The sequence below is a fragment of the Leptonychotes weddellii genome, chromosome 9 (genome assembly GCF_054177405.1).
Source record: "Leptonychotes weddellii isolate Sample4059 chromosome 9, ASM5417740v2, whole genome shotgun sequence".
Lineage (NCBI taxonomy): Eukaryota > Metazoa > Chordata > Mammalia > Carnivora > Phocidae > Leptonychotes > Leptonychotes weddellii.
The window spans coordinates 79,553,062-79,579,569 of NC_138377.1; the positions used below are offsets into that span (position 1 = coordinate 79,553,062).

The 26,508-nt window shown below is 41.3% G+C and overlaps 1 protein-coding gene across 3 annotated transcripts in view; it reads left to right on the forward strand.

The window, feature by feature from the left end:
* The window catches only part of SLC12A1 (solute carrier family 12 member 1), an 87,326-nt gene that overhangs the window by 13,974 nt on the left and 46,844 nt on the right, over positions 1-26,508 (forward strand). Inside the window, exons 4-14 of one of the 3 annotated variants that reach the window (XM_081829694.1) lie at positions 2,630-2,725; positions 6,294-6,433; positions 7,522-7,632; positions 9,569-9,680; positions 11,343-11,470; positions 16,951-17,035; positions 19,742-19,893; positions 21,105-21,212; positions 21,530-21,653; positions 23,404-23,505; positions 25,818-25,973. In XM_081829694.1, coding sequence (XP_081685820.1) covers positions 2,630-2,725; positions 6,294-6,433; positions 7,522-7,632; positions 9,569-9,680; positions 11,343-11,470; positions 16,951-17,035; positions 19,742-19,893; positions 21,105-21,212; positions 21,530-21,653; positions 23,404-23,505; positions 25,818-25,973 — 1,314 coding nt within the window. Of the gene's footprint in view, positions 1-2,629; positions 2,726-3,257; positions 3,354-3,853; positions 3,950-6,293; positions 6,434-7,521; positions 7,633-9,568; positions 9,681-11,342; positions 11,471-16,950; positions 17,036-19,741; positions 19,894-21,104; positions 21,213-21,529; positions 21,654-23,403; positions 23,506-25,817; positions 25,974-26,508 lie in introns of all 3 variants that reach the window. The other 2 variants (XM_006736800.2, XM_006736801.2) reach the window with 2 other exon arrangements.

The window sequence follows — 26,508 nt, forward strand, 5'->3', positions numbered from 1 at the left end:
TTTTTTTTTTAAAGATTTTATTTATTTATTTGACAGAGAGAGACACAGCGAGAGAGGGAACACAAGCAGGGGGAGTGGGAGAGGGAGAAGCAGGCTTCCCGCCGAGCAGGGAGCCCGATGCGGGACTCGATCCCGGGACCCTGGGATCATGACCTGAGCTGAAGGCAGTCGCTTAACCAACTGAGCCACCCAGGCGCCCAGGGGTCTGGGCATTTTTAATAAACACCTCAGGTCTTTCCTGAATTAGGTGGTTCAAGGACCTCCCTTGGAGAAAACTACAAACTGAGTGTTCTCGAAGCTGCCTCTTACCCTGGGATTTTATGTTTAATTGTGAGAGGAAAGCAAATCCCTTGCTGTTTAAATGTATAAAACTTTGTTCCAGGATTTCAAATGGTTTACAGAAATATACAGAATGCAAAAGAATAAATAAGAATTGCTGGGAAAATAGAAGCAAAGGGAAAATAAGGGTAGGGGAATAATCAGAGTAGGTTTAATGTCCTGAAATGCAAACTATATAGTTCTGTATAGTTGCTGGGGTGAGCTAAACATTTGACATCAAATGTCCTCAAAACAAAATCAGAAGCAAAATAATGTGCAGAAGATAAGATGAAACTACCTGTAGGGGTACAAAGAACTGAGGCCACATGGTGATGTAGAGGTGATGTTCACCACAGGATCCCTGCAATAGATTCGAAGAATTTAGTGCAACTATTTCTTACAACACCAAACTTTGTCTGTAGGGACTGAAGCAATATGGTTGAAGTTTGCATCTCATGCCTACAATTAACCTCTTCCTACTGCACTTCAAACTGTGAAATAGCCTCGAGACTTATTTTAGAGCCAGGATATAGCCAGGAGCATCAAGAGAGGCAGCCTCCAATGCCTTGTTTCTATTTCTCTCTGTCCTTCCTCTCCTTCCACTTCCCCTTCGCCCAGGGCATGGCCAGAGAGATTACAGCCTCTCTTAGACAACAACTGTTCTAATAACCCTGGGAAGCAAGACAGCCTGCCAACAACAATTACGAAGCGTCCACTCTACGTGGGGGACCATACCAAACAGACCCAGGGTAGAGCGTTCTGGCTAGAGCCAGGGGGATTTCAGTGCCTGTGACCCCAAACTTCTTTCTGTAACACTGGCAACAGACAGCCTAACAGGAGAAAAACAATCGGAAGTTTATTAACTTAGGCATCGTGTGTACACAAGGGAAGACTCAGCAATGGGTAACTCAAAGAGTGGGCTTACATAGCATTTTAACAAGAGAACAAGACTTTTTTTAGAGAAGTCACAAGACAAAGGGAAAGGACTGAGTTTCTAGGGTGGCAGATTGTGGGGGCACTAATGGAAAATAAGTAAGTTTGTTAGGTAGGTTCCTCCAGCTGCGAAGGGCCTTGAATTGGCTCTGCTGATGAACTTCTGTCCTTCCTGCTATAGAGGAAAGTGGATCCACTTTACAAACTTACGTCTTGTTTTGAGGCAAATAGGGGGAAGTATCTGCTTTTTTTCTGTTGCCTTTAGCTCAAACTAATCTTTCTGCTAAAGTGGTATATTTCGGGGTGGCAGATTCTGCTACCCTTCAGTATCCTCTTGTCTGTGTGCTTCCTGAAGCTGACAGCAGCCTTGCCTTTCTCTGAATTCTTTTTTTTTTTTTTAAAGACTTTTTATTTATTTATTTGAGAGAGAGAGAATGAGAGAGAGAGAGCACATGAGAGGGGGGAGGGTCAGAGGGAGAAGCAGACTCCCTGCCGAGCAGGGAGTCCGATGCGGGACTCGATCCAGGGACTCCGGGATCATGACCTGAGCCGAAGGCAGTCGCTTAACCAACTGAGCCACCCAGGCGCCCCTTTTCTCTGAATTCTGGTTTATCACTTTCTGCCTCCTAGAATCATTGACCTTCTGCACCATAAGATCCTTGAGGGCGGTTTTTTTCATTTCATTTTATTTGTTCTTTGCAGTTCTCTTGCTACCTGACACCTGGCTGGATGCATAGTAGGCTTTCAATAAACAACAGTTATAACTATTGTGGACATGGACCAAAAAGCAGGGCCACTGACTGTGTATCGTGTTCTACTCACTGTGCTGGCCACTTTCCACACGGATTCTTTCTAATTCCATTGCCATGTTTGGCTCAGAAAATGAGTAACTTGCCAGAGGTCACGTAGCCAATAAATGAAAGTAATTCCATTTGATTCTTTCCACTTTATTCATCTGCCAGATGAACAATTTGTTATATTGTATGTAATTTTCCACTCCCACACAACCAAATGGACATAAAAAGATAGTTACCTGGAAGGATGAACATTTACTCTCCAGTTATATGAGCGGCTTGGAATTGTATGGACCAATTATTATGTTTGTAGGTGTCTAGAGCAGCATAAAAAATGGGGTTCCCATTAAATTTTGACCAGCCCTCGTTGTTCAGTTGTGAGCAAGTCTCGCTGCACATCTTAGCTCTTCGGTTTCTAGGCAGAAAACTTCAAAGCTGAGCATTTACTCTGGTGATTTCCAGGCCAACTTGTTAATTCCAATGTGGTCCTTTGGTGGTTACCCTAGATTTGCTGGCTTTTATGTAAACGATCTAATGGACTGTTCCACTCTTTAATTGCCTTTATTTTTCCTCTCTCAACTGAGGTCTTGGTGTGATTATCATCGGCTTAGCCGTGACAGTGACTGGTATCACTGGTTTATCCACCTCTGCTATTGCCACAAATGGATATGTCAGAGGAGGTAATTAAACTTGTGACCTGCACGATCATTTGTAAGGTAAAGGCAACCTAGGCTCAGATAGTCCACCAGCTGACCTTTCTGGAGTGTTTTCAAAGGTAATCCAAGTTGGTTCCTTCTTTTCCCCTCCAGGCAAGAGAGATGCAAGAAAAATGGGGAAGGATTTAACCTTTGTCAAACCCCCAACTTTCTCATGCAGCTTCCTCTCAAGCAAGAGAGAAGGTCAAATGTCATGTTTTCTCTTTTCGCAGCCAGGGTAGTTTGTCTCCCAGGACACCAGCATAAGTCAACTTTTCCTTTCCAGGGCCGCATTTTAGATTGTGTTTACTTTTGGAAACCATCCTTCATCGTAATGAGTAGGCCTCGGACTTGATCTTTATGCCAGGCAAACCTGTTTCTCCCGAGCACAAAGCAACTCCCCTGGGGCCCCAGGCGTGGACGTGAAAACTTAAATCAGAGGCAGTATAGTTTGCAGCAATGGGAATCCAAGTAAGAAAAGTAAAACATACTATCTTTTATCTTTCATTGCTAACAGGTCTTGGAGTTCTCATAATTCTTCTTTCCACCATGGTAACTTCTATTACTGGGTTGTCAACTTCTGCAATAGCGACTAACGGGTTTGTTCGTGGAGGTAACATTTCTAAGATACCTAATGCCCTCATCGCTTGCCACGGGTAGGAAAAGTTTTTATATACTTCTCTTTGACTGGAGCAAGCAAGGAGCCCACTGTGCTTGACGCCAGATGCGGAAGGAAACCTAAGGTACCGTGAGCTCAGTCCTGGTCCGCGCCACTCAGCTGTGGGATCTCCTCTAATGGAACTCTCGGGCACATTGCAGCTCATGGTTTCCAGGTGCTCAAATTCCTCCGGCGAATGTTTTCTTTTTCAGGCCAGTCTGCAAACCCCTTGCCAGTGTCTCTGGGGAAATGATTCCTAGACGTGGCTTCAGTTTTAAAGTTTAGTACCTTTCAGGTGCTTCCGAGACCTTCATGGACTGGGATCTTTTAGAACATTTCAGGTTTTTCATGGGGAGACTGACCCTTCTGTGACAAGACTCAGACCGCCGCCTCCTCAAGTGCTGGTGACTTCTTGACCTACTGGAGTCAAACACCTTTCTTGGGGGATTTTGCAGGTCTTGGAGTCATCATCATCGGCCTGAGTGTGGTGGTGACAACACTCACAGGTATTTCTATGTCCGCTATTTGCACAAATGGAGTAGTAAGAGGAGGTAAGTCAATTCATTTACTTATGACTACAAGCTTGGCTTACAGAGTAATGTCTGCAGTTGGTTTAATGTTGGAAGTAAAATTTGCATATTCATAATTAGTCCCCAAAGCCTTAAAACAAAATGAACTAACCCAAATTTAAACATCAAGGCAAAATTCTCTCAACTAAAATTAAGAAATCTCCAGAAGGTTTTCTTTGACCCATTTCCCGTGATTAAACATGTTTATAGAGAGTGACTGGGTGTCTAGAAAGAAGGCATAAATAATTACAGTAAAATATATGGTTTATTTGTGCCTTGGCCAGGCCCTGCTGGCTCTCTTCCCAGGCCCACTTAGCACCGCAGTTGACACTCCCTGCTTAATAAGCCCTCAGAGTTCACCCCAACACAAAGCTCCCAGTGGCCCCCAGTCCTGAGAAGATCCTTCAAAAGAAAATAGAAACAACTAAACAGAACAAAGAGTTACTTTTAAATCATCCAGGAATAAGCAGGCCTAGGTGGAAAATGAAGAGGGCAAGGTTTATCATTGCTTCTAATTCCTGTCTTCCCTCACCTATTCTTTTTGGGTTTTTTTTAAAGATTTTATTTATTTATTTGACAGAGAGAGACAGGGAGAGAGGGCACACAAGCAGGGAGAGTGGGAGAGGGAGAAGCAGGCTTCCCACTGAGCAGGGAGCCCGATGCCGGGGGCAATGCGAGGCTCGATCCCAGGATCCTGACCCTAGCCAAAGGCAGACGCTTAACAACTAAGCCACCCAGGCACCCCTCCCCCTCCCATTCTATTTGGCTTCTCCTGGGGCCGCAACTTGGGTACCTTATCCAGGTTTCCCTACCCAGGACCTTCTAAGAGCACTCTCCCTTCCACAAACACACATCCTCTCACAGCTTCCCCTGCCCCTCTCTCATTTTGACCAAGCCGAAGTAACTGGCTAGCTAATTTATTTAATGTCCTGTGGACAAAGGAGATAATGGGGATTTGCTCCACCCAAATAATTGGTTACATTTCTAAAGAGAGCTTTGACCCTTTAACCCAAAGGAGTTACTGCAGTGGAGGAAATTCCTTTTCTGTAAAAGATAGTTTTGTTTTTGTTTTGAGATATGTTTGTTCAGTGTCATTCCTCTACCAATTCTGCCCACCTCTAAGACTAGCTCCTTAGAGGAAGTCATTAGTTTCCTATGGTCACTCAGAGCATCTAGCTACTAGGCCTCTCAACACCTAGTCTTTTTTTACCTGCTCTCACTACCCTCTAAGAGTAACCAAGGCAGCTCAGTCTTTTCATGTGCAAAGAAAGAAATTCACGGCCACATATAGAACATCTTTTCAAGGTCCAAAGGAGAAGCGATTGTTCTAAGCCCTCCCTATCTTTCTTCCCATTTACCACCGCCATAGGTATTTGGCAATAATCTTGCCTTCTTGAGCTAAAAACATAGAACCAATTCCAATTTATAGAGTGGATAATACGTAGCACTATACAGATACCTTTTTTAAAAAATTTATTTATTTATTTGTGGGGGTGGCAGAGGAAGAGAGAAACCTTAGCAGACTCTGAGCTGAGAGCAGAGCCCGACGTGGGGCTCAGTCCCAAGACCCTGAGACCAGGACCTGAGCCAAAACCAAGAGTCGGTGCTCAACCAACTGCACGACCCAGGAGCCCTGCATACAGATACCTTTTTATGCAGAAAATATATATCAGAAAAGTATACCAGAAAGGAAGGTAGAATAGCAATGATAAACTCCACCTACTTCATTTTCTGCCTAGGACTACCTGTTTCAGGAAATTTCAAATATAAAATTTTACTTTGATTACATTATTGATTTGAACTCACCGATGAATTTTTTTTAGAAAGCAAAGCATTTTGGGGCGCCTGGGTGGCTCAGTTGTTAAGCGTCTGCCTTCGGCTCAGGTCATGATCCCCGGGTCCTGAGATCGAGCCCCGCATCTGGCTCCCTGCTTGGCAGGAAGCCTGCTTCTCCCTCTCCCACTCCCCCTGCTTGTGTTCCCTCTCTCGCTGTGTCTCTGTCAAATAAATAAATTAAAAAAAGAAAAGAAAGCAAAGCATTTTGTTTTGGTAAAGTTTGCTGTAGTCTTATTTGCATACAATTTGTGTACAATTGGGTTTTAATAAATCAGAACTTACTAAGTCAGGATAATTCTATTGTGTTCTATTATCATTCTCAGAGTACAAAGAAAGGCTAACTTATTCATTAAAGTAACACAAGATTCCTAAAATTATTAGGAAGTTGCAATATTTTTGTTAGAAGAAAAATTATTCAAAACTATTTGGTCATAGAAACTAAATCCCTTAGCAGTTCCTCAGAGTAAAGCATGTTCATTTTTTGTTTTAGGTGGGGCCTACTATCTTATTTCCAGAAGCTTAGGGCCCGAGTTCGGTGGATCTATAGGCTTGATCTTTGCTTTTGCCAATGCAGTGGCTGTTGCTATGTATGTGGTGGGATTTGCTGAAACGGTGGTAGATCTTCTTAAGGTAATTAAAAGTTTTTCTTTTCTTCAGCCAAGTAAGATAATTCAGTTCAATTTGCCTTTTCAGGGCACTAAGAGGTTATCATTATAGCAAGATGAAAGGAAATAGATTTGTTCTATAGAATGTGGAAGTTGGATATAGTTGAAGGAGCTCTAGGCTTGGCATCAGAACTGGCTTGGAATCCTGGCTCTCATATTGATCAGCTGAGATATTCTGGGCCAGTCCCTCTATTCATCTGAACGTTGTTTCTCAAATCTATCATATGGGCTTTTAATGCTGTTCTATGTATTTCATAGAAATGTGGTACAGAACAGATGAAATAATGTACATGAAATACTGTGTAAAATATGAAACAAAAGATAAATAATGGGTGCTATTATCAGCAGCAATATTACTACTGTGGTTATAGATTTCCAAAGGGAAAGACAGTTCAAACATTAGAACAACTCACTGCAGAAAACTAAGCATTTCCTAGCTTAGGTATGCCATCTCGACAGTCATCTGTGAGCGTGTTAACTAGCTGGTATGTGAACTAACTTCTAGTTCTCCTTCCGTGGTAGTGATAGCGTTCACTGAATTCAATCAGTAATAAAGGACCTTTATTGGAAAATTAGATAAGTAAATGAGTGGATTATATAGTTCATAAGGTATGTGATCTTCAAGAAATGCATTATCTGGATTATGGAGTTTGTTATTTAATTGAATAACATGCATTTTCCAATATTCACATGGAAAACCACTCAGTTTTATTTCTCTAAGATTCCCCTTGACACGCAAAAATAATCATTCCTGTGAAACAAAACATTGTATTTACATGTACACATACTTATCTCGGCGCAACAATAGCTTTAAAAGCTGTGACTAGAATGAGCATCTAGATTTTCCAACTCCTAACTTTGGCTACCAGTGGCCTGTTATTATAGGACAAAATAATGCTAATCTCTGATTTAGGAGTACCTCGCTTTTCCATTATCCAAATGGTCACTAGTGCACAGTATTTCTTCTTACTATTCAATTTTACAATATGACACACAGGCAAAAAAAAAAAGCTCCGTCTCTAACCATTTTAGTGATTTTCGTTGTTGTTCCAGGAGAGCAACTCAATGATGGTGGATCCAACCAACGACATTCGGATAATCGGCTCCATCACAGTGGTGATTCTTTTAGGAATTTCAGTAGCTGGAATGGAATGGGAAGCAAAGGTGATTTTTCTCAAAATGATGTCGTCAACCACCGCTGCTCGGTCTTGACCAAATTGCAGGAATAGAACAAACCCCATCTTCAAAAAGAATTGCTATTATTACTTGCTATAGCGAAAGTTGCAGGTTAGCACTGGGGGGAGCCCCAAGCCCTCCAAACCTGAGGTACAGGCAGTCAGGACTCCCTGCTCGTGTGTCACATGATCGGGCCTGTACTTTGTCCTTCTCTGTGTGGTCACCACTGTGACAGAGACACCTCAGTTTCTTCCATCTTCACACCCAGGCCCCTTATGATCATAGGAACAGTCCATGCTGGAAACCTGCATCTCCCAGTCCCACCCCTGGTGTCGCATTTTCCAGCTGACTGTGGGTGCCTGAAGCCCAAAGGAAATGGGAGAAGGGAATAAAGGCCAAAACTATCGTTCTCCCCCGAGACGCAGTACTTCAGGAGTAAGTCCTGGAACTAGACAATATCTGGATTTAACTAGTAGTAACACAGTAAATTTCTGAACGACAGGAGCATGTCTTTTATCTGATTTATAACTCTACAGTGACTGGTATAATTGCAACTGGTCTTAAGAGCCTGAAGATACGGTACCTAGACTTCAAGAGGTCCCCAGAGATTGAAAAGTGGCCAAACCCGTCCACCTCCATAAGGCAATGAGAAACATTCCTATACAGCATTTATTTGTGGATTATGCATTCGCATCAAACGAAAATTAATTCAGTGCTTATTAGGTGCTGGGCATTCTGCTAGGTACTGGATATTCAGTGGTGACCCGGGGTGACCCAGACAGGCACAGTCCTGCACCTAGTTGAACATACTGTGGTCTGTGGGGATATGAGTAATGATCAAGTAGACAAACAAGTAAATATAGAATGGTAAATTGTGAACATGCTATAAAGGAAATAAACAGGGCACTCAGATAGAAAACAATGGGAATCTACTTACAATGACTTTATTCCCTGAGGGAGGCAATGTAGCTTCAGGGTGGTAGAGGGTAGGTTTAAAGCTCTAGCTCTGTTGCCACAGCACCTGGATTTGAATCTGGTTTATATCTGTATGATCTTGAGAAATGTGCCTAACCTCTCTGTGCCTCAGTTTCTTTATCTTTAAAATGATGATAACAATATTACCTACTTCAGACAGTTATTGGTAGTATTATTTATCTGAAAGAATACTGGTAAAGTGAAATCTGTCCGTTATTGTAAACCCTCAGTGAATGTTAGCTGTTATTATTTAGATTCAGTGGTCAAGAAAGTCCTCTCTGAGTAACAAAGTAACTAAGGCTTAAAGGATGAGAAGAAGGAATAGTTAGGCCAAGAGTAGGGAGAAGTGCATTCCCTACAGAGGGAACAGCATATGGGAATGCCAAGCCAATAGACCCTTGAAATATCAGCAGGGGAAAAGGGGGACAAAGAAAGACAATTTGATTGGTCAACCTTGCAAATCACTTGTGCTGGGCACACACTGGTAGCCCAACATCAAGTGTACTAAGCATCACGGGAACTCTGTGAATTATTGTGTTATTAATGCAACTCCTGTTGCATTTAGCACTGGGAAAGGAAAGAATCCATAAGCACTCTGCCTAGAAAAGAAATAAACTCTATCAGCGATAAAACTCTGGGCTCCATTTATATTCCTGAGGGCACTGCAGTAAGTTACTCACCTAGTACTTGGAATGTTTTTGAAATGTCACCTTCAAGTGCCCAAGCACATGCCTCCATTGAAAATGTAACTTTTACACTCAGGTCAGAAAAGGCTTGTTAAGATACCATTCCGTAAGATACACTATTACCGACTCTGGATTGTAGTTTTAATCAGAAGAACCAGATAGAGTCTTTGTCCAGTGGACTTTCAGTAGACATGACTTTTGTAATTATGTAAAACTTTATTAAGTAATTCTTGAGTTGGCCTCCTTTTACTTTGCCATTCCAGGCTCAGGTGATACTTCTGGTCATTCTCCTCATTGCTATTGCAAACTTCTTCATTGGAACCGTCATTCCATCCAACAATGAGAAGAAGTCCAGAGGTTTCTTTAACTACCAAGGTACGTGTGACAAATGAGTTGCTTGACAATCAGTGGTTCTCCACTGCCCACCTCCATCACCACCCCTGTTACCCCCACGTCAGCCATTAGAATCCAAGTGTGATCCGGGGAAGAGCCTGGGATTGGACTCAGGAGATCCAGAGTGAGTCTCAACCCTGCCGCTTGCCAGCTAGACCAGTCACCTAACATGTTTGGGGTTCAAATTTCCCTGCTGAAGTGTGGGTGATAACAACTTCCTGAGGGGACTTTTGAGAAGTAAATCAGATAGTGGATGCAAAAGTACTTTGAAAACATTCAAGTGTGGGACAAATTGTTGTTGCTGTCAAATAGAGGAAGTAGAGTTGTACATGCAAGGAAAGAGAACATAGTTCGAACAATTTGCTCAACCGTTGAGAACACTAAAGCCAAACATGGTCATTTTCCTGCTAGACTTTTTTTTTTTTTTTTAAGATTTTACTTTTAAGTAATCTCTACACTCAACATGGGGCTCGAACTTACAATTCTGAGATCAAGAGTTATACGCTCCACCTCCTGAGCCAGCCAGGCACCCCCCTGCTAAACTTTTTTGTACCTTGCTTATTTATAGCATTACCTAGTTAAGCATCACTGTCAGGTTTTCAAGCACAAAAGATTGTAGGAGTTGGCATAGGATCCTGAGGGGATGTCACAAAGCATGAAATTCTCCTCCGCCTATACACACCATCCTAGCTTTCCACTCTAGCTTACTCAAGAATCCACTGCTGAGATTTAAAAAATATTTCCCTTCATCATTGATTCAGTTGTTAGTGTCTGTTTCCTTTTGGTATCAGATCACCTCTTTCTTCCTGATTCTTTTTCTTTGTAAAATTTGTCTTGTTTGCTTGGCATGTTAATATCCTTTTCCTTTCTATTCTTTTCCCTCCTTCTAACCCCTGCTGTATTTTTTCTGATGATTTAAGCTTTCTTCCCTTGTTTTTGCATCACCCCAGATTCTTTTGTTTGTGTTTTTCTTCCCTCCATTTCTGTTTTTCTTCTACATCGTTCTCTTCTCATTTAAGTAATTTGTTGAGACCCTGTGGGATAGTATTATTTTATGACTAAAGTTCCTTGCTACTATTCTTTTCCTATATATGAAAATTTGGTATAGAATTTAAGATCTAATCTCTGGGAGCAAGGACTGGGAAGGTTAGAACATAAGTAGCAAAATTTTAAGATAGTTTCACCCACAAGTTTCCCCTCCAATTAAAAAAAAAAAAAGCATAGAAAAGCTGTGTTTGATTAGAATATTTATGCACATAAGAAAGGAGTTGTGTATGTGTAAGGCAGGGTACATGTGTGGTATATTTGTGAATATGCCAGCATGGTCATGAGAAAAAGTCTCCATTTCCCTCTTTTTCAATCTTCTAGGTTCTAAAAAATCTGGAGGCCTGGGTCTCTGTTGCCCCAAAAAAAAATTTTCAGAGCTATGTCCTAGAGATCTAAAACCTTGTGATATATACATATACTGACTCTTGGCAAATATTGACATGAGGTTCATCAAGAATATACCAACATCTTCAAATTCATTCCATTTAGAATATAGGGACCCATTTGCATGATACATTGATAGAAGCTAAAAATAACCGTATCTCCTTTTCTGTAAAGAAAGTCTACAAGATAATGTTCTCATTATTTGTGTTGCAGCATCAATATTTGCGGAAAACTTTGGGCCAAGCTTCACAAAAGGTGAAGGCTTCTTCTCTGTCTTTGCCATTTTTTTCCCAGCAGCTACTGGGATTCTTGCTGGTGCCAATATCTCAGGAGACTTGGAGGTATGTCGTTTTCCTCTGCTTTTGTAATCCTGGGAAGTTGTGGTGCTGTTGGTGAGCAACACAAGGTGTAGAGGTCAACAGTGACCATAGTTCTCTACTGATGTTAAAACCAACATTTCTGTAAGGGTCCCCAGTAATTTAATAGTTCTCTCTTTTAATGCCAGACCATCCTGTTTCCGATAGTCCATCCAAAAGTCTTATTCAGTGAGACCGGAAGGATAGAGAATATTGGCAGTGTATAACATTTCCAACAAAATGAAAATAGCTCAGTAAAAAGAATATCAGAAGAAGCCTTTCTCTTTTAAACATCTAAGGAACAAAAACACATAACATTCAGGAAAAAAAAAACACCCCACCCAATCCCTCCCCCTCCAAAAAATCACTTTATTAGTGAATTTTTATGTCATTAAATTCAGAGAAATATTCATTCATTTAATTGGTATTTATTTAGCACTCCATTCATATTACTTTATGTTAAGTACTGTAAGGAGCACTGTTAAAATATTGGTTTGAATGTTTTATAAAAGACTAGTAGCAGTGACCTAAAAAGATAGAAGTTTATTTTTCTAGTGGATAAAAATCTGACCTCATAGGCCATGCAGTGGAATAAGAAAAGTCCGCTCCACATGGTAGCCCAGGATCCCAGATCACCTCTCTTGATTTACCACTCCCTTAGCGTATGCCCTCACCTGCAAGGTCCAAGATGACCAGTCACTTCCAAGATCATGTTCCTGCCCACAGGAAGAGGAGTAAGGAATAGAGGGCAAGCAATTCCTGGACCTTGCATGTATTATTTCTGCTGACATTCCATTGGCCAGAATTTAGTCTCTGTGACCTTGCCTTGTTGAAAAGAAGGCTGGGAAATGCAGTCTCTAGCTGGGCAGCCATGAGCCTAGAATTTTAGGGAGTTCTTGTGTTAAAAGGAGGAAGGTGAGAATGGATATTAGGGGATAGTAAACAGTCTCTACCATATACAAAAAAGGAGAAGACAGAGGTCTTACCTCAGTACATCTATAATCAACTTTGGAAGACAAGAAATATTTATAAGAGACATGTATAAATGAACATCATATGTAATGTCTAAATAAATTGTGAGATAAACACAATAAACAGATAATTGTTAAGTCTGGGATGATTTCCTCAAGGAAGTTACTTTGAAGTGTGAACTTAGAGCAAAAGCTCAATACTGACTATTGTTGAGAAAATATAAGGGTATTCCAGGCAGAGAAGACAAAAGAACAGTCAGGCATGGGGATACTGGAAATAGTAAGTTTAACTGGAGAAGCCCTGATGAGGCTGGATGACCTTATAATACAAGGGAAAATCGTTACTGGTGAGACCCGAGCAAGAGGTGCTTGCTCTGGAATGTAAGTCTGTGAGAGTGGGGACCTTGCCTTTGGTTATATTCATTGCTGCCTCCTCAGAGCTAGGAAGGTTTCAATAAATATTTGTTGAGTGAATGACTAAAGGCATTTTGATTTGTCATATTAGGGACCACAGTGCCATGGTAAATTCTTGGGCTGAGATATGGCATAAAATAGATTAGGTGGAGACTCAGAAAATTAAGTAACTTGTTCAAAATGATTCGAGTAGTTAAGTATCACTACTTAACAAAATTTAGCTATGGATGTGGAGCTGCCAGTTTCTCAGATTTGGAAAAGTATTGGAGGTCACTGATTTAAAATTCTGCAAACTGTAAGCACATATTTAAATGAAAGAATATTGTACTTTCCTTAGAAACAAGTTCGTATTAGATGCTTAGTTGTCAGTTCAGCTCAGCCAACACTTACAGAGCACCTGCGAACGCCAGACACTGGGGAAGCAAAGAAGAGCACAGTCCTCCCTTCAAGTTGCTCGTGGTCTAAGGTGAAAACAGACTTACTCTGTCTGAGTCACGAGAAGCAAGAACAGAATCATGTACAAGGGAAAGAGGAAACAGTAATTGCCTGTCCCTGAAGAAGTAAGGGAAGGCCTTCAGAGGACAGGGACACTCCATCCAGATTTCAAGGGACAAATAGGGGTTCATCAACAGAATAAAGAAGAGAGGGACATTTGGAACAGAAGGCCTGGAATGTCAAAAGGCACAGGGAAAGATGCTGCTGATGGAAATCAGTTGACATGTGGAATGGGGTATGCAAGTAAAATTGTTTCAGCAACATTTTCATAAGCATGTTTATAAAGGACCTTCTGTGTCCTGACATGCTGGGAGTAAGCAAGAACCAGAAGATATCCCTATCTAAAATGGCAAGACTTAAAGTTCCTTTCTCCCAAGATGAATGCTAACTTGATTAGGGATGCTATACTAGTAAGGAGCTTTATTTCTCTATCAATTGGTACTGAGAAATCTCTGAGTTTGAGTTTCTATATAAAGAAAATGTAGAGAATGTTCTGTCATGATTTTCAGGGCACATGCAGTCATAGTATTGTAAGAATTTGCATTATTTCTACTTAAAAATATTTAAGTGATTTTGCAAGTAATCTTAACTTTCAGCGTATACACTAATATATGCTATTAAGTAGAATGCAAAGATACTTTAAACTACAGAAAAGGGAGTTTGGATATTATCCCAAAACTAGCCAGAGACACTACGGAAGTTAGATCAGGGAGTGATATGTGTACATTTGTTTTAGAAAAAGCCTACTAGCAGCTTGAAACGATGGGTTAGAGGGTGGGGGGTGATAGGTAGGGAGACCGAAGGCAGAAAGACCAATTAGAAGATATCACAGCAGTCTGGATCAAAGGGATAGCTTTTTGTTAGGGTTAGGAGAGGAAACGGAAAGAGTGTTTTCTACTATGATCTGCAGTCAGAAAACACTATACATCACAATCCAGTGCACACATACAAAATTTTCCCCGAGCAGTTCTTAACTTTATTACAAATGATGTCTGCTGATGTTGCCCCATCAGTTCTATTCGATTGTATTCTTTTAATGCTGGATGCAACCAACCTACTGAATTGATTCCATGCTGTAATTGATGAGGTTAATAAAGAAGCTCAGATTTGGCCATTTAGGTTGCAGTGGCAAAAGGACATCAGAGTGGAGATGTCTAGTGGGTCACTAGATTTATGAGTCTGGAGCTCTGGGAAGGATCTAGGGCAGGACTGGGGGCCATGGCCTGAATGAGTTCATCCAGGTCCGTGTAAGAGGGAGGAGAGCAAAGGACCAAGAAAGTGCCCAGGTGACATTCAGAATGTTAGTGGTAGAAAAGGAGTCCATGAAGAAGAAAGACAGCCATCTAGGAGGTAAGGAACTCAACAGAGAGTGGGATCATGAAGGTCAAGAGAGGAGAATGTCTGAGAAGTAATAATTAACATGATCAAAGCCAGAGTGGTCAAACACGTTAGGAACTGAGAGGTGACCACATGATGGGAAGTGACAAGGAAATTTCAGTACTTAAAGATAGGATTTCTCTGAGAGTGAAACTAGAAATAATCACATTATAGATTCATTTCAACTTAGTAAACATGTATTATTTATACACTGTAGGGATATGCAAGACGTTACCTCTGTTCACAGCCTCAGAATCCTTCTCCAGATGGCACTTCAGGCTGCCAGTGACAACAAGAGTTGGCACAAGGGGATGCTACAAAGTTCCCACCCTGAGCCTTCCATTGGTTAACGCTAATTGATAATCTGTAAATATGTGCCTAGGAGAAGATGTGGGAGGTACCCAAATCTAATCAAGATAGTTAAGATGTGGCTTCAGAGATGCAAGATTAGATGTGCTTGACACTCAAAAAGCAGCCATCTAATAGATTGCTTGTGTATTCTGTCTTAAGAAAAAAAAATAATATCCAATAAAGAAAGGTGAAGGAAGGTTAGATTTTTAGGTTACAGCTGGGGAGATGGAAACTAACATTTAGAATAAAAAATAAGAATTTGTCAAAGTCCTGGTCCCTGTGTAGGGGAAAAGGAGCCAGAGCAGACAGGGTAAATATATGATCACACATTAAGATACTGACATCCTGATTTATATTGGGTCAAGTCTGACCCTCATGTAAATTCTAAGTAAGTAATTTCAGAGTTTGTAGGAGATGGTTCTACATAAAAGCTAAGCTTTCATGTTTGAGGTACATGACTGCCCTCCACCTTCACACCTCTTATCTTTATATATATATTTCCTTTCTTCCCACTTAAATTAATCTTCCCATTTCACTCAGATCACAAGAAATAGTTTATAAAATAAAACTTGAAACATACCATGAATTGGGAGATTGAGTGGGGCCCATTTCAGCCACAATTACTTTCTTCTTCTTTGACGTGCTATTCAACTGCACTCATTAGCCAAAATCACTTTTGCAGACAATAGTTTGGAAGGAGGAGACTAGATATATATGCAGCAGAACTAGGCCTATGTACAAATATTCCTAAAGGAGTGGGAATCAATGACCACAGAGTGGCTCCATGGAGCTGACTTACTCCCATTAAGGGCAAATTCTCTTGTATAGTTATTTCCAGCTGTCAGGTTGGAAATTTACCATGAGTTGGCCTCTCTGATGGATTTGATCAGCAGATTTGAGTTAAAAACAAAAACAAAAAAGCTTAAACTTTAACTACATTTATTGCTTATTTGTATTGATACATCTCAGGTCCTCCGGTGGGGGGACTAATATCTACTGAGATTGCGCTTCCCTCAATTCAATATTTATTGACTCCTTCTATATGCCAGGCACTGCCTTGTATAAGCAAGAGTACATTGAAATCTCTATTTAATAATCCCTGTTAAGTTTAATTCAATAATTTAAAAGTTATAGTGCTTGGAAATTGATTATGCTATGATTTAGCCCCCAAAACAGGATATAAAATGGTATGTTATGTATGATGTGAGCTCAGCCCAGTGAATTTATATACATACATAAGCAAAAAAGAAAAGCCCATTTTCTGGTATAAGCTTAAATTTGCCTCTTTCTTTATGCTTGCTTATGGAAATTAAATATCTCCCATAGCAGTCATTCCTGAACTAGATTCCAAATGGGAAATTTGAGGGATTGGAGAACTTAGTAGATCATCTTTTTTGCTTCAAAGTTATTTATTTTTAAGGCAAGCCTAAGCTTAGTACAAAACTAATACCCACACACAGATATTGTCAAGGTACATCAATGCGCGGGGTGTGTTTGCGTCTTTCCCCCAATACTTTAAGGTTTGATATATCTGCATGAAATTCACAGGAGATAAAGGGGAGGGAGACGCTTAGTGAGTGAGCTAACTGGTCTACTTTTCTATAAAAACTCTGTCCTGGACAGTTAGACATCTCTTCTATTCAGCGCAAAGTTCTAGAGATTTCTTTATTCACCTTGAACACCTTACATTCGTCCAAAAAGAACTCAGGCTCACCACTTTGCCATTTGCTTGATCTTTTCTTTCAGACCTGTCTCAGGAAGGGTAGCCGAAACATTTGAAATACAGTAATAACTCCAAGTCATTTCTATTTCTTATTCCACCCTGTCTCTTCATCCCACCACATTATTTCTTCAAAGGATCCCCAAGATGCCATCCCCAGAGGAACCATGCTGGCCATTTTCATCACCACTGTCGCCTACATAGGAGTTGCTATTTGTGTAGGTGAGTTGTATGTCTCTGGTGTCAGAATGCCAGAATTACAAGGAGTCTGGTTGTTCTTATGTCCAGTGGGCTTTCAGGGGGTTGAAAGGCTTTCTTAAAGACAACATTTCTAATTCCCTTCCTGGGTGCTTTAGGGGTTTGAATGCAATTAAGCTGTAATACAGGTGTCTCTGGGTCAGGGCTAGGGTAGAGTTAATCAGATTGTTGTTCTGACTGAACACAAAGAGAATCCCATTAGTTACTCTAGGTGATAACCCCACTGCCAAAGGAGCCACCATTCCCAGCATCCACCTCCCTTGCCCTGGGAGGCAGGTGAGAGACAGAGCAAGAGAAAATAAGCCAGAAACAAAACAAGACAAAAACAAAAACAAAAGCCTTAGGAGTGCATGAAAGATATAGAATTGCTGTATCTCCTCCTTGTACTACTGTCCCTGATAGGGAAAAGTCACTATCACCAGTTGGCAGGAAATCAGAACAAGACCCAACTGCCAGCAGTATGGGTGGTCAGCCCCCACATTGCTCAGTAAGCAGAACATATGTGGATGCACCTGCTGTTCCTAAGCTGACTTTCCTTCCACCTGCTGCCTGCAGCCACACCTCCTCCTGGTTGGGGGTCACCTCATGCTTACGCCACAGTAGGAGAGGAAGAAATGTGGAACATTCGGAGAAGAAAACTCTTGTCTGTGCACACTAGGGAATATGGGTCCCCACTGCGGAAGCCCGAATGACCATTTTACCGAACGGGGCACATCCCAATTATACTCTGCTTAAAGGAAATTTGGGAAGTGCATTTCTCTTACATTGGCTTCTGGAGAAAAAAGCAAAAACAGTTAACTTCTCTCACTGTCTCTTATTTGAGGAAATTGGATAATGTTAGGTGTATTGCTGTGGCATTTCCAAGTTTAGTTACATGTAAAGAGATTTTATTCCAATACTTTAGAAAATTGACACATTTTTCTTTTAAAGATTTTATTTATTTATTTTGAGAGAGAGAGAATGAGAGAGAGCACATGAGAGGGGGGAGGGTCAGAGGGAGAAGCAGACTCCCTGCCGAGCAGGGAGCCCGATGCGGGACTCGATCCTGGGACTCCAGGATCATGACCTGAGCCGAAGGCAGTCGCTTAACCAACTGAGCCACCCAGGCGCCCCGAAAATTGACGCATTTTTAAATGACATTGAAACCACCTTACGTTAAATTTCCCAAATGATTTCCTATCTCACACAATGCAAAAATGAAGGAACGAGTAAAGTTATAGACCTGATTTCAGAGATTCTTCCAGTTTTTGCCTGGAAGAAAATTCCCTTTCTGTACTTTTCCCTGCAGAGGAGGATAGTCCTGGGGTCCTTGGCCTGCCATTAGCGCAAGTTATGGCTCATAGCTTGGCTTCATGGAAATTTAGGGAGTTGTATTGAGCAGAAGCCAAAATATATGACTCCAAAAAGTCAGCTCAACATAAATGAACAATGCAAAAAGGTAAAATCGGGAACAGATGGTTTTGCTTGGTAACCAACATTCATAATTTCAACTGTTTAAGCAGAGGCTAGGAGGCCACCCCTCAGGGCTATGTAAACAGGATTCCGGTACTGATTATTTTACTCTTTCAACACGAAGATCCTATTGTTTTTAAATCTTTTGCAGATTCACAGGATATGAATTCTATGGGTAAAATAAAGGGTTCCCATTAGTACCTGTCACTGGGTACTAGCAAGAATGTTGCTAGTTATTAGCAAGAATGAAAATTCATACCAGCTGGAGTTTGAAAAGCAAAATGAACAGTTTTATTGGTTGGGATTTAGTTTGTAAAATATTTATCCTTCAGGTAGTTCAGAAAAGTTTCTACATATTTTCCACATATATTCATATATTTCAATAATCCTATCAAATACATAGCGGCAGAGATTATAGTTATAAAATTCATAAGGAAAGTCTGTTAAAAAAATATACATCAAGGATCTTTAAAAAGTTCATAACTCCATTTCTAGGAATCTATCCTAGAGAAATATTTTGAAATAGAGAAGAAAAAATTTGTGCACAAAGATATTCATCATAGAATGTTTATAATGGAAAATAACAGAAATATCAAAATAGATAAAAGCAATGGAATAAACTGATACTTGGTCAAATATTATTTGACCATTAATATTACCAAGGAAATCTCAATATTTTATCCCCAAACATTTTCTTTATTATTTAAACCTTTAAAATTCTGTATAAAGTTGAATTGTAACTCTTTAAAAAATTATGCAAGGACTATCATCAGTTGAAAACAAGGGCTCAGGTCTCTTAATTACTAGAATTCAATAATGCCATCCCTTAGTTCTGTCGCAGATGAAGAAATAAATCCTTCTACCTGAAAAACACTTGGTCAGTGGCACCACGCCAGAAATATGAATTGAATATTATGTGCAAAGCACTGCCATGTGCATTTCAGAAAGTAAGAGTTGGAGAGTTCCAACCCCCAGGTGTCTTACAAAGGTGAGAGCTTGGACCTAAACCCCCCAAGGCAGTAGAAGTGGTAGACTGTCAGAGACAGGGGGTGTTCTGGGGCCTCTGAGGATGGGAACCTTCAGGTACCATGTCCCTAGGATGACAAGAGAGGATGGCAGTGGACCTGCTCAGACTCAAAGTAAACTATGTTTTCGGAAGAAAATCCCATGGGAGAAGAACCCTTATAAAGAAATGATGAGCCACGGTTGTTTCCTCAGGGGCCTGTGTGGTCCGAGACGCCACCGGAAGCATGAATGATACCATCATTTCTGGGATGAACTGCAATGGTTCAGCAGCCTGTGGGTTGGGCTATGACTTCTCAAGATGTCGACATGAACCATGTCAATATGGGCTGATGAACAATTTCCAGGTTTGAACAGAAAAAAAAAGTTTATTTCTTTTTGCTATTTGTGTAGGTAAGTTGTATGTCTCTGGTGTCAGAATGCCAGGTTTAAAGGTTTCATTTGTAGAAAGTCATGTGTAGAATAATGCAACTTCTGACCTTGCAACTGATTAATTATTGGTCTGTTTGAATTCAGCAAGGAACAATTCGTGCGTGAGGGGAGGGAGCTCCTTAGACATTATGTGGTGGCAAATCCTGTGGTTACATTTACTGTGGTGGGGAGAGAACAGGCAGTTGTATGAATTGCATCATCAGGGAAAGATTACCACCCGACATATTGCATCTTCCAATCAATGGTGCCAGATTTCATGGTGGGGAGAAAGAGAGACTTAGATAGTTGGTATTTGGAATGCACTTCATGCATGGATCTCAGTTTTGGGAAAGTCCCTGACATGATCCTGGAGTGCCTGGAAAACAAGGCCAAGAGGGAAATTGTGAGTGGCAGAAGGGGAGGTAAATGAGGGGAATGGAACAAGAGAAGTTGGGAAAACTGTGGAACTTGAAACATCAATTTGTCTGAATGATTGGTGAGTGGAGGGAGAGGCAAATTTGTCATGAAGGCTTCATTCATCTATTTTAACAACCAACAAAGAGAAATGAACTCAGCCGAAGTCATTATTCCAAAATGTGACTTAAATTGATAGAATCTCATCATGTCTCAGATCTAAAATTATATTTAATGAGCACAGAGAAAGCAAAGGTTTGAAAAGCCTCTACATGCAGAAAGAACAAGAAAGGCAAAAGCTTTTCAAAAGACCGGGAAACAGCTGAGCCCTCCCCAAACCTTATTAAAATACCACTTTCTGCTCCATAGAATTTCCCATTGTCAAAGAAACATATGCCCCCAAAGAAGGGGGGAAATGTTGTCAAAATCCTTGAAACCATTTCCTTCTTTATTTTTTTCCAGTATCTTCTGGATGTATTGTGGTGAGCATTTCCTATTTTCATAAACAATGACAACAAAATGGCCATTTCCATTTTGAAAAAACAAATATGAAGAACTGGAGAATGAAGCAGGGCAAGGGGGTTGGAATCCGGTTAGAAGCAATTAGCTTATAAAGGAGATTCCAAATCACGGAAAGTAAAAGGGGAAGCATTTGCATAAGATTTTGGCTTTGTTTGTTTGTTTTTTAATTGTCTGTTGGATGAGACTCCTTACTTGAACATCTTTTCCCAAGGTCATGAGCATGGTGTCAGGGTTCGGCCCCCTCATCACTGCCGGCATCTTTTCTGCAACGCTCTCCTCAGCCCTGGCCTCCCTCGTCAGCGCACCCAAAGTGTTCCAGGTGACATAAGCCAAGAGCACGTGCTTCTCCCTACGTCCGTTTCCACTGAACGTGGATCAGGCTGAAATACTCGTTCTCACCAGCCATCATTTTCCATCATTTTCTGAAACAGTTTAACGTTTGCATCTGGCTCAAATGCTGTCTGCCACATAGTCAAGATCGATTCAAATAATATAGAGAATGATAAACTGCTGTGTTAACTTGTGCCTATATTGTGTATCACTTCATCTTTCTCCAAATCTTCTTGTTTGAATCACCTAGGGAAAATGACTGTGCATAGACATAAATGACGAATTTCTCCTCTTCTTTTCCACTAGGCTCTGTGCAAGGACAACATCTACAAAGCCCTGCAGTTCTTTGCAAAGGGATATGGGAAAAACAATGAACCCCTGAGAGGATACTTTCTCACTTTCCTTATAGCCATGGCATTCATTCTTATTGGTTCGTGATTTTCTTGTGCGTACTGAAAGCTAAAGAATTCTTCTGATTACTGGTAGGGTTTTCCTTTTAGCTTGAGGAATTACCTGTTTTCTGTTTAATATCCCAATTGGGAATATTGGAGTCTGTCTAAGAAGGAAATGAGGAATCCTTGTGTGCAGACAGCCTTTGAGGACTTGAGGTAGACTTTGGACTTTAATCTCTTCTTTGAATCCGAATGTTGGAAATCCATCCAACCAAATGCAACCCAAATCCTTCCTCCAAGCTGCCTGATACCATCTAATTCCAGAGCCTTCCCCAGGTGCCACCTATCTCTACATCTCTTGGCCTGGCAGCTACCAGGAGAATTAAAGTGTCATTTACAAAATGTTGGTCCATTGACCGCCTATATCAGAATCAGAATCACTTGGGGTTTGTCAATGTGTCGATTTTTCAGACCCAACCCCGGAGAGGATAAGGGGATAAGGAATCTGCATGTATAGAAGCTCCTCAAGAGATCTGTAGACCACTGAGGTTTGAGAACCCCTTGCCCAGACTATCATCTCGGCTCCCTCTCCCTAAGCAATATAGAAATAGCTGCATAATCTTGAAGAGGCACATTCATCAACTTCAGCCTGCACATTCCTCATTCCTCCCTAAGGTGCCACCTTTGCTGGTGAGCATATCAGATGAAAATAAGTAAAACGCAAGGCCATGGTAACTCTGTCTAGAAGGGCAGAGCCTTCCTCAGCGCAGTGGCACCAAACATTAAAGGCTCCTCATCATCACATAAACTCAGGAAGTGACTGTAATTCCTGAATCCTCATTAAGATTTCTACAAGGTTAAAGAGGGGGAAGATATGACTATGTTTGTTAGATTTTTAAAAAATTAAACAAAAAGTGATTATGTACAGAAATGTTTCCATTACATAACTTAAGACCTCAAATCATTCCCCTATAATGCCTTTATGTGATCAAATGGCCAAAGTGTTAAAAAAATTGTATAAATTAAATATCATCCTTAAAAATACTCACAACAACGTACATGAGCTTCATGGCAGCTATTTTTGCCTACTTCCCTGCTAGCATCTATGATCTAGAATCACACCCAGCTGCCAGTTGCATTTGCATCACTGAGGTTGATAAATGAGAATGTTACTAAATTATTTCTTATACAGCAAACCATTCAGCTAGGATTAAATTATACCAGATATTTAGCTACTGGGGTAAATATTTTTTTTGGCAAACCTTGAGAGGTAGAGCTCTCTAGAAATGTTAAGAAAAGGGCAAAGGACTAGCAAGAGTTCTGTGAGTCAGGGAGAGCAAGTTAGGTATAGAAATTTCCAATTAAGCATTTCGGGTGCCCTGGTATTTAACTGATCTGTTGCCCTGTAGAGCTTTTTGCTTATATCCACAGCAGAGAAAGATTGCAGGATTTGGTACCTCTGCAAGAGCGACAGGGGAGTTTTTCATCTGCCCAGTCGCCAAACCCTCCACCCACACCCATTTGAATGTTTGCTGGGTAGAGGTCTTGTCTATCGTCTATTTTCTCTCATTGGGAGGTTTTCTTGCTCCTTGCTTTATGGAAACCCTGGCTGAGAATATATTTTTAAATGAATGCAATCCCAAAGAAAAATCACTAACTTCTTAAACTTTGACAGATGCTAGCTATGTTTTCAATTTCCAAATAAAGTCAAGCTTCCAGGCTCTGACAGCTGTTCAGCCCCTGGTCTCATCATTCACACGGACATGCTCACTTGTGCTTCTTTCACAGCGGAACTGAACACCATCGCCCCCATCATCTCCAACTTCTTCCTGGCCTCGTACGCACTTATTAATTTCTCCTGCTTCCATGCCTCGTATGCCAAATCTCCGGGTAAGCTGACTCTTCAAAACTAAAAGAAGCCTAAGCAGACAGTTAGTTTGTCTCAATAAGATGAAATAAGTCAGTGAAAAGTGCTCAATCTGTGTTTATATGTTTCCTTATATCCTAGTGGGCAGCATAATCCACTTTATTTTGGTGAGTTGGGGGTGGGGTGACTTCTAAAATAGAAAAAGAATCATTTGAGCAATGGCCTTTTTGACCAACCGTAAAGTCAATTTTCTCCTGCGGCAATAAATTATTCATTGCAAGAGAAACCACATTTATTTCAGCAGTAGAAAAACTCCACTATTTATTTCCAGGGTGAAAGTGACCACAGAAGTGGAATAAATGTGTATTTTTGAAACTTCCTTACTATCAATTTGTTTCCTGCCCATGGTGCAAAAGAGAAGGATGAGTAGTTCCCATAATTACCTGCTGAGTGCAGTCAATGCAGATTCGTGCTGAAGCCGGTGGCATCCCCGCCCTCCGCAGACTGTGGGTGAAAGAGGTGCAGAATTTCACACCAAAGAACCTTCCCTCTCTCGCCACCTCTCACCTCTGCCTCGCTTTCATCGGCTATTAGAATTCCTTCTGCCTTTCCACCAGAATAGATACTCGTCACTATTGACCTTCAGAAAGTTCTTCACCATGAGGGCCTTTATCAGGGATATGAACACATTTCTGTGTGGTCTCGAGCCCCCTTCGGGAAACCTGCTGCCTGTAAGACAAAATATGGATGGAAGGGGAGCTTTCGTCCACCCAAGGCCACGAGGCTCCAGAAGATAACTGAGGAATTTTTATTTCTGTTGTGTTGTCTTCTTTTAAGCAGAGAACAGAAAGTTCTAGTCAGTGAACACAAGTCATAGAAATGTGTGCCTCCGTGCCGTGTTATGTTCATCTTTGAAAAACAAGGTGAAGGGCACCTGGGTGGCTCAGTCGGTTGAGCATCTGCCTTCAGCTCAGGTCATGATCTCAGGGTCCTAGGATGGAGCCTGATGTTGGGCTCCCTGCTCAGTGGGGAGTCGGCTTCTCCCTCTCCCTCTGCCTGCCGCTCTGCTTACTTGTGCTCTCTATCTCTCAATCAAATAAATAAATAAAATCTTAAAAAAAAAAAAAAAACAAGAGGGGCGCCTGGGTGGCTCAGTCGTTAAGTGTCTGCCTTCGGCTCAGGTCATGATCCCAGGGTCCTGGGATCGAGCCCCGCATCAGGCTCCCTGCTCGGCGGGAAGCCTGCTTCTCCCTCTCCCACTCCCCCTGCTTGTGTTCCCGCTCTCGCTGTCTCTCTCTCTGTCAAATAAATAAATAAAATCTTAAAAAAAAAAAAAGGTGAAATAATAGAGTAGGTAAGGGAAAGAGTGGGAAGGAAGAAGAGAAACGGGAAGAGAGAAAAAGAGAGAGGGGGAAAAATAGCAGACCGCATAGAGACAGGTGGATACACAAAGCCACGAAATGACACACACACAGCCAGACTCAGAAAAATAAGGGCATTTCCAGGGATGTCCTCAAAGTGCTATTTCCATCTTGTAGCCATTTCAGAAATTCCTCCCGAAGACTTGGAAAGCTCTGTTGTATTTTGGCAACTCCACATTTAAAATGTACTTCACCCATCGTCCAAATGCCCTTCAAATTAGAGCTTCCCCAGCCGACGCTGCTGTCTCCCAGCTTCTGCATGGCAGGAAACTAATAGAACAGGGGACACTCCCATGCATATATGAACTGTGAGAAATATTTTCACTGTAAAATGCAAAATCTTATTAATGCATTGGGTTTAAGAAGCCATTGGCGAAAAACGTCTCCCTCTTTTTCCATAGATTATTATTTCTGAGAGGGCAAGTACTATCCTCTTAAGGTAAAGACAGAGCTAGCAGGAAGTTAGTGGCTAGACTTTTGATGATGCTCTGCCTTCTCCATGGGAACAATAAGTCCATTGTCTTAACTGCCTCTTTTCTTGGGCCACCAAGGAGCTTCTCCCCCTCCTTCCCACTAGACCCCACTCTTTTCATCTCTCCTGCCTCCTTTCAGCTCCTGATGGTGTCGCTAGCAGAAGCTTAAGGTGTTATAGTCGGGGAAGACAACTGGGGCATGCAGGACATACGAAGAGGCCATAAGTGACACGTTTTCTGTATTTCACAGCATTCTTATTTGATGTACCTTCCTAAGCCAGGGACCTGAGATCACAGAAAACTAACAGAATTGGGAGCTTGACCCAAAAGTTCTGATTTTTATTCTAGGAAAAACTGTTGCCTGCATGCGAATCATATGCGGTGGTATAAAGTGATAGCGTGAAAGTTTTTCGTATGAACCGAGATATTTTTTTCTTTCAGGATGGAGACCTGCATACGGAATTTACAACATGTGGGTGTCTCTTTTTGGAGCTATTTTGTGCTGTGCAGTTATGTTTGTCATCAACTGGTGGGCAGCTGTCATCACCTATGTCATTGAGTTCTTCCTCTACCTCTACGTGACTTATAAGAAGCCAGGTAAGATGAGAGGAGGGGTTTTTGAAAGCACTCCCTAACTAACCATTCATTCAACAAACGTTTACTGAGCAGCCCCCATGTACTTAGGTGTGCCGTGTGAACAGTGGATATTAATAATATAATACAGCATAATGATAGCTAACCACGTTGAGCACCTATTATTTACCATACCCTCATTGAATCCTCACAATAATGCTATACATTAGGTATTATTAGACCCATTTTACAGATGAAGAAACTGGAGTTCAAAGAGTTGACCACTTGCTGGGGCGCTTGGGTGGCTCAGTCGGTTAAGCGACTGCCTTCGGCTCGGGTCATGGTCCTGGAGTCCCGGGATCGAGTCCTGCATCGGGCTCCCTGCTCGGCGGGGGGTCTGCTTCTCCCTCTGATCCTCTTCCCTCTCGTGCTCTGTTTCTCATTCTCTCTCTCTCAAATAAATAAATAAAATCTTAAAATAAATAAATAAATAAATAAATATCAAAAACAAAATAAAAGGGGCGCCTGGGTGGCTCAGTCGGTTAAGTGACTGCCTTCG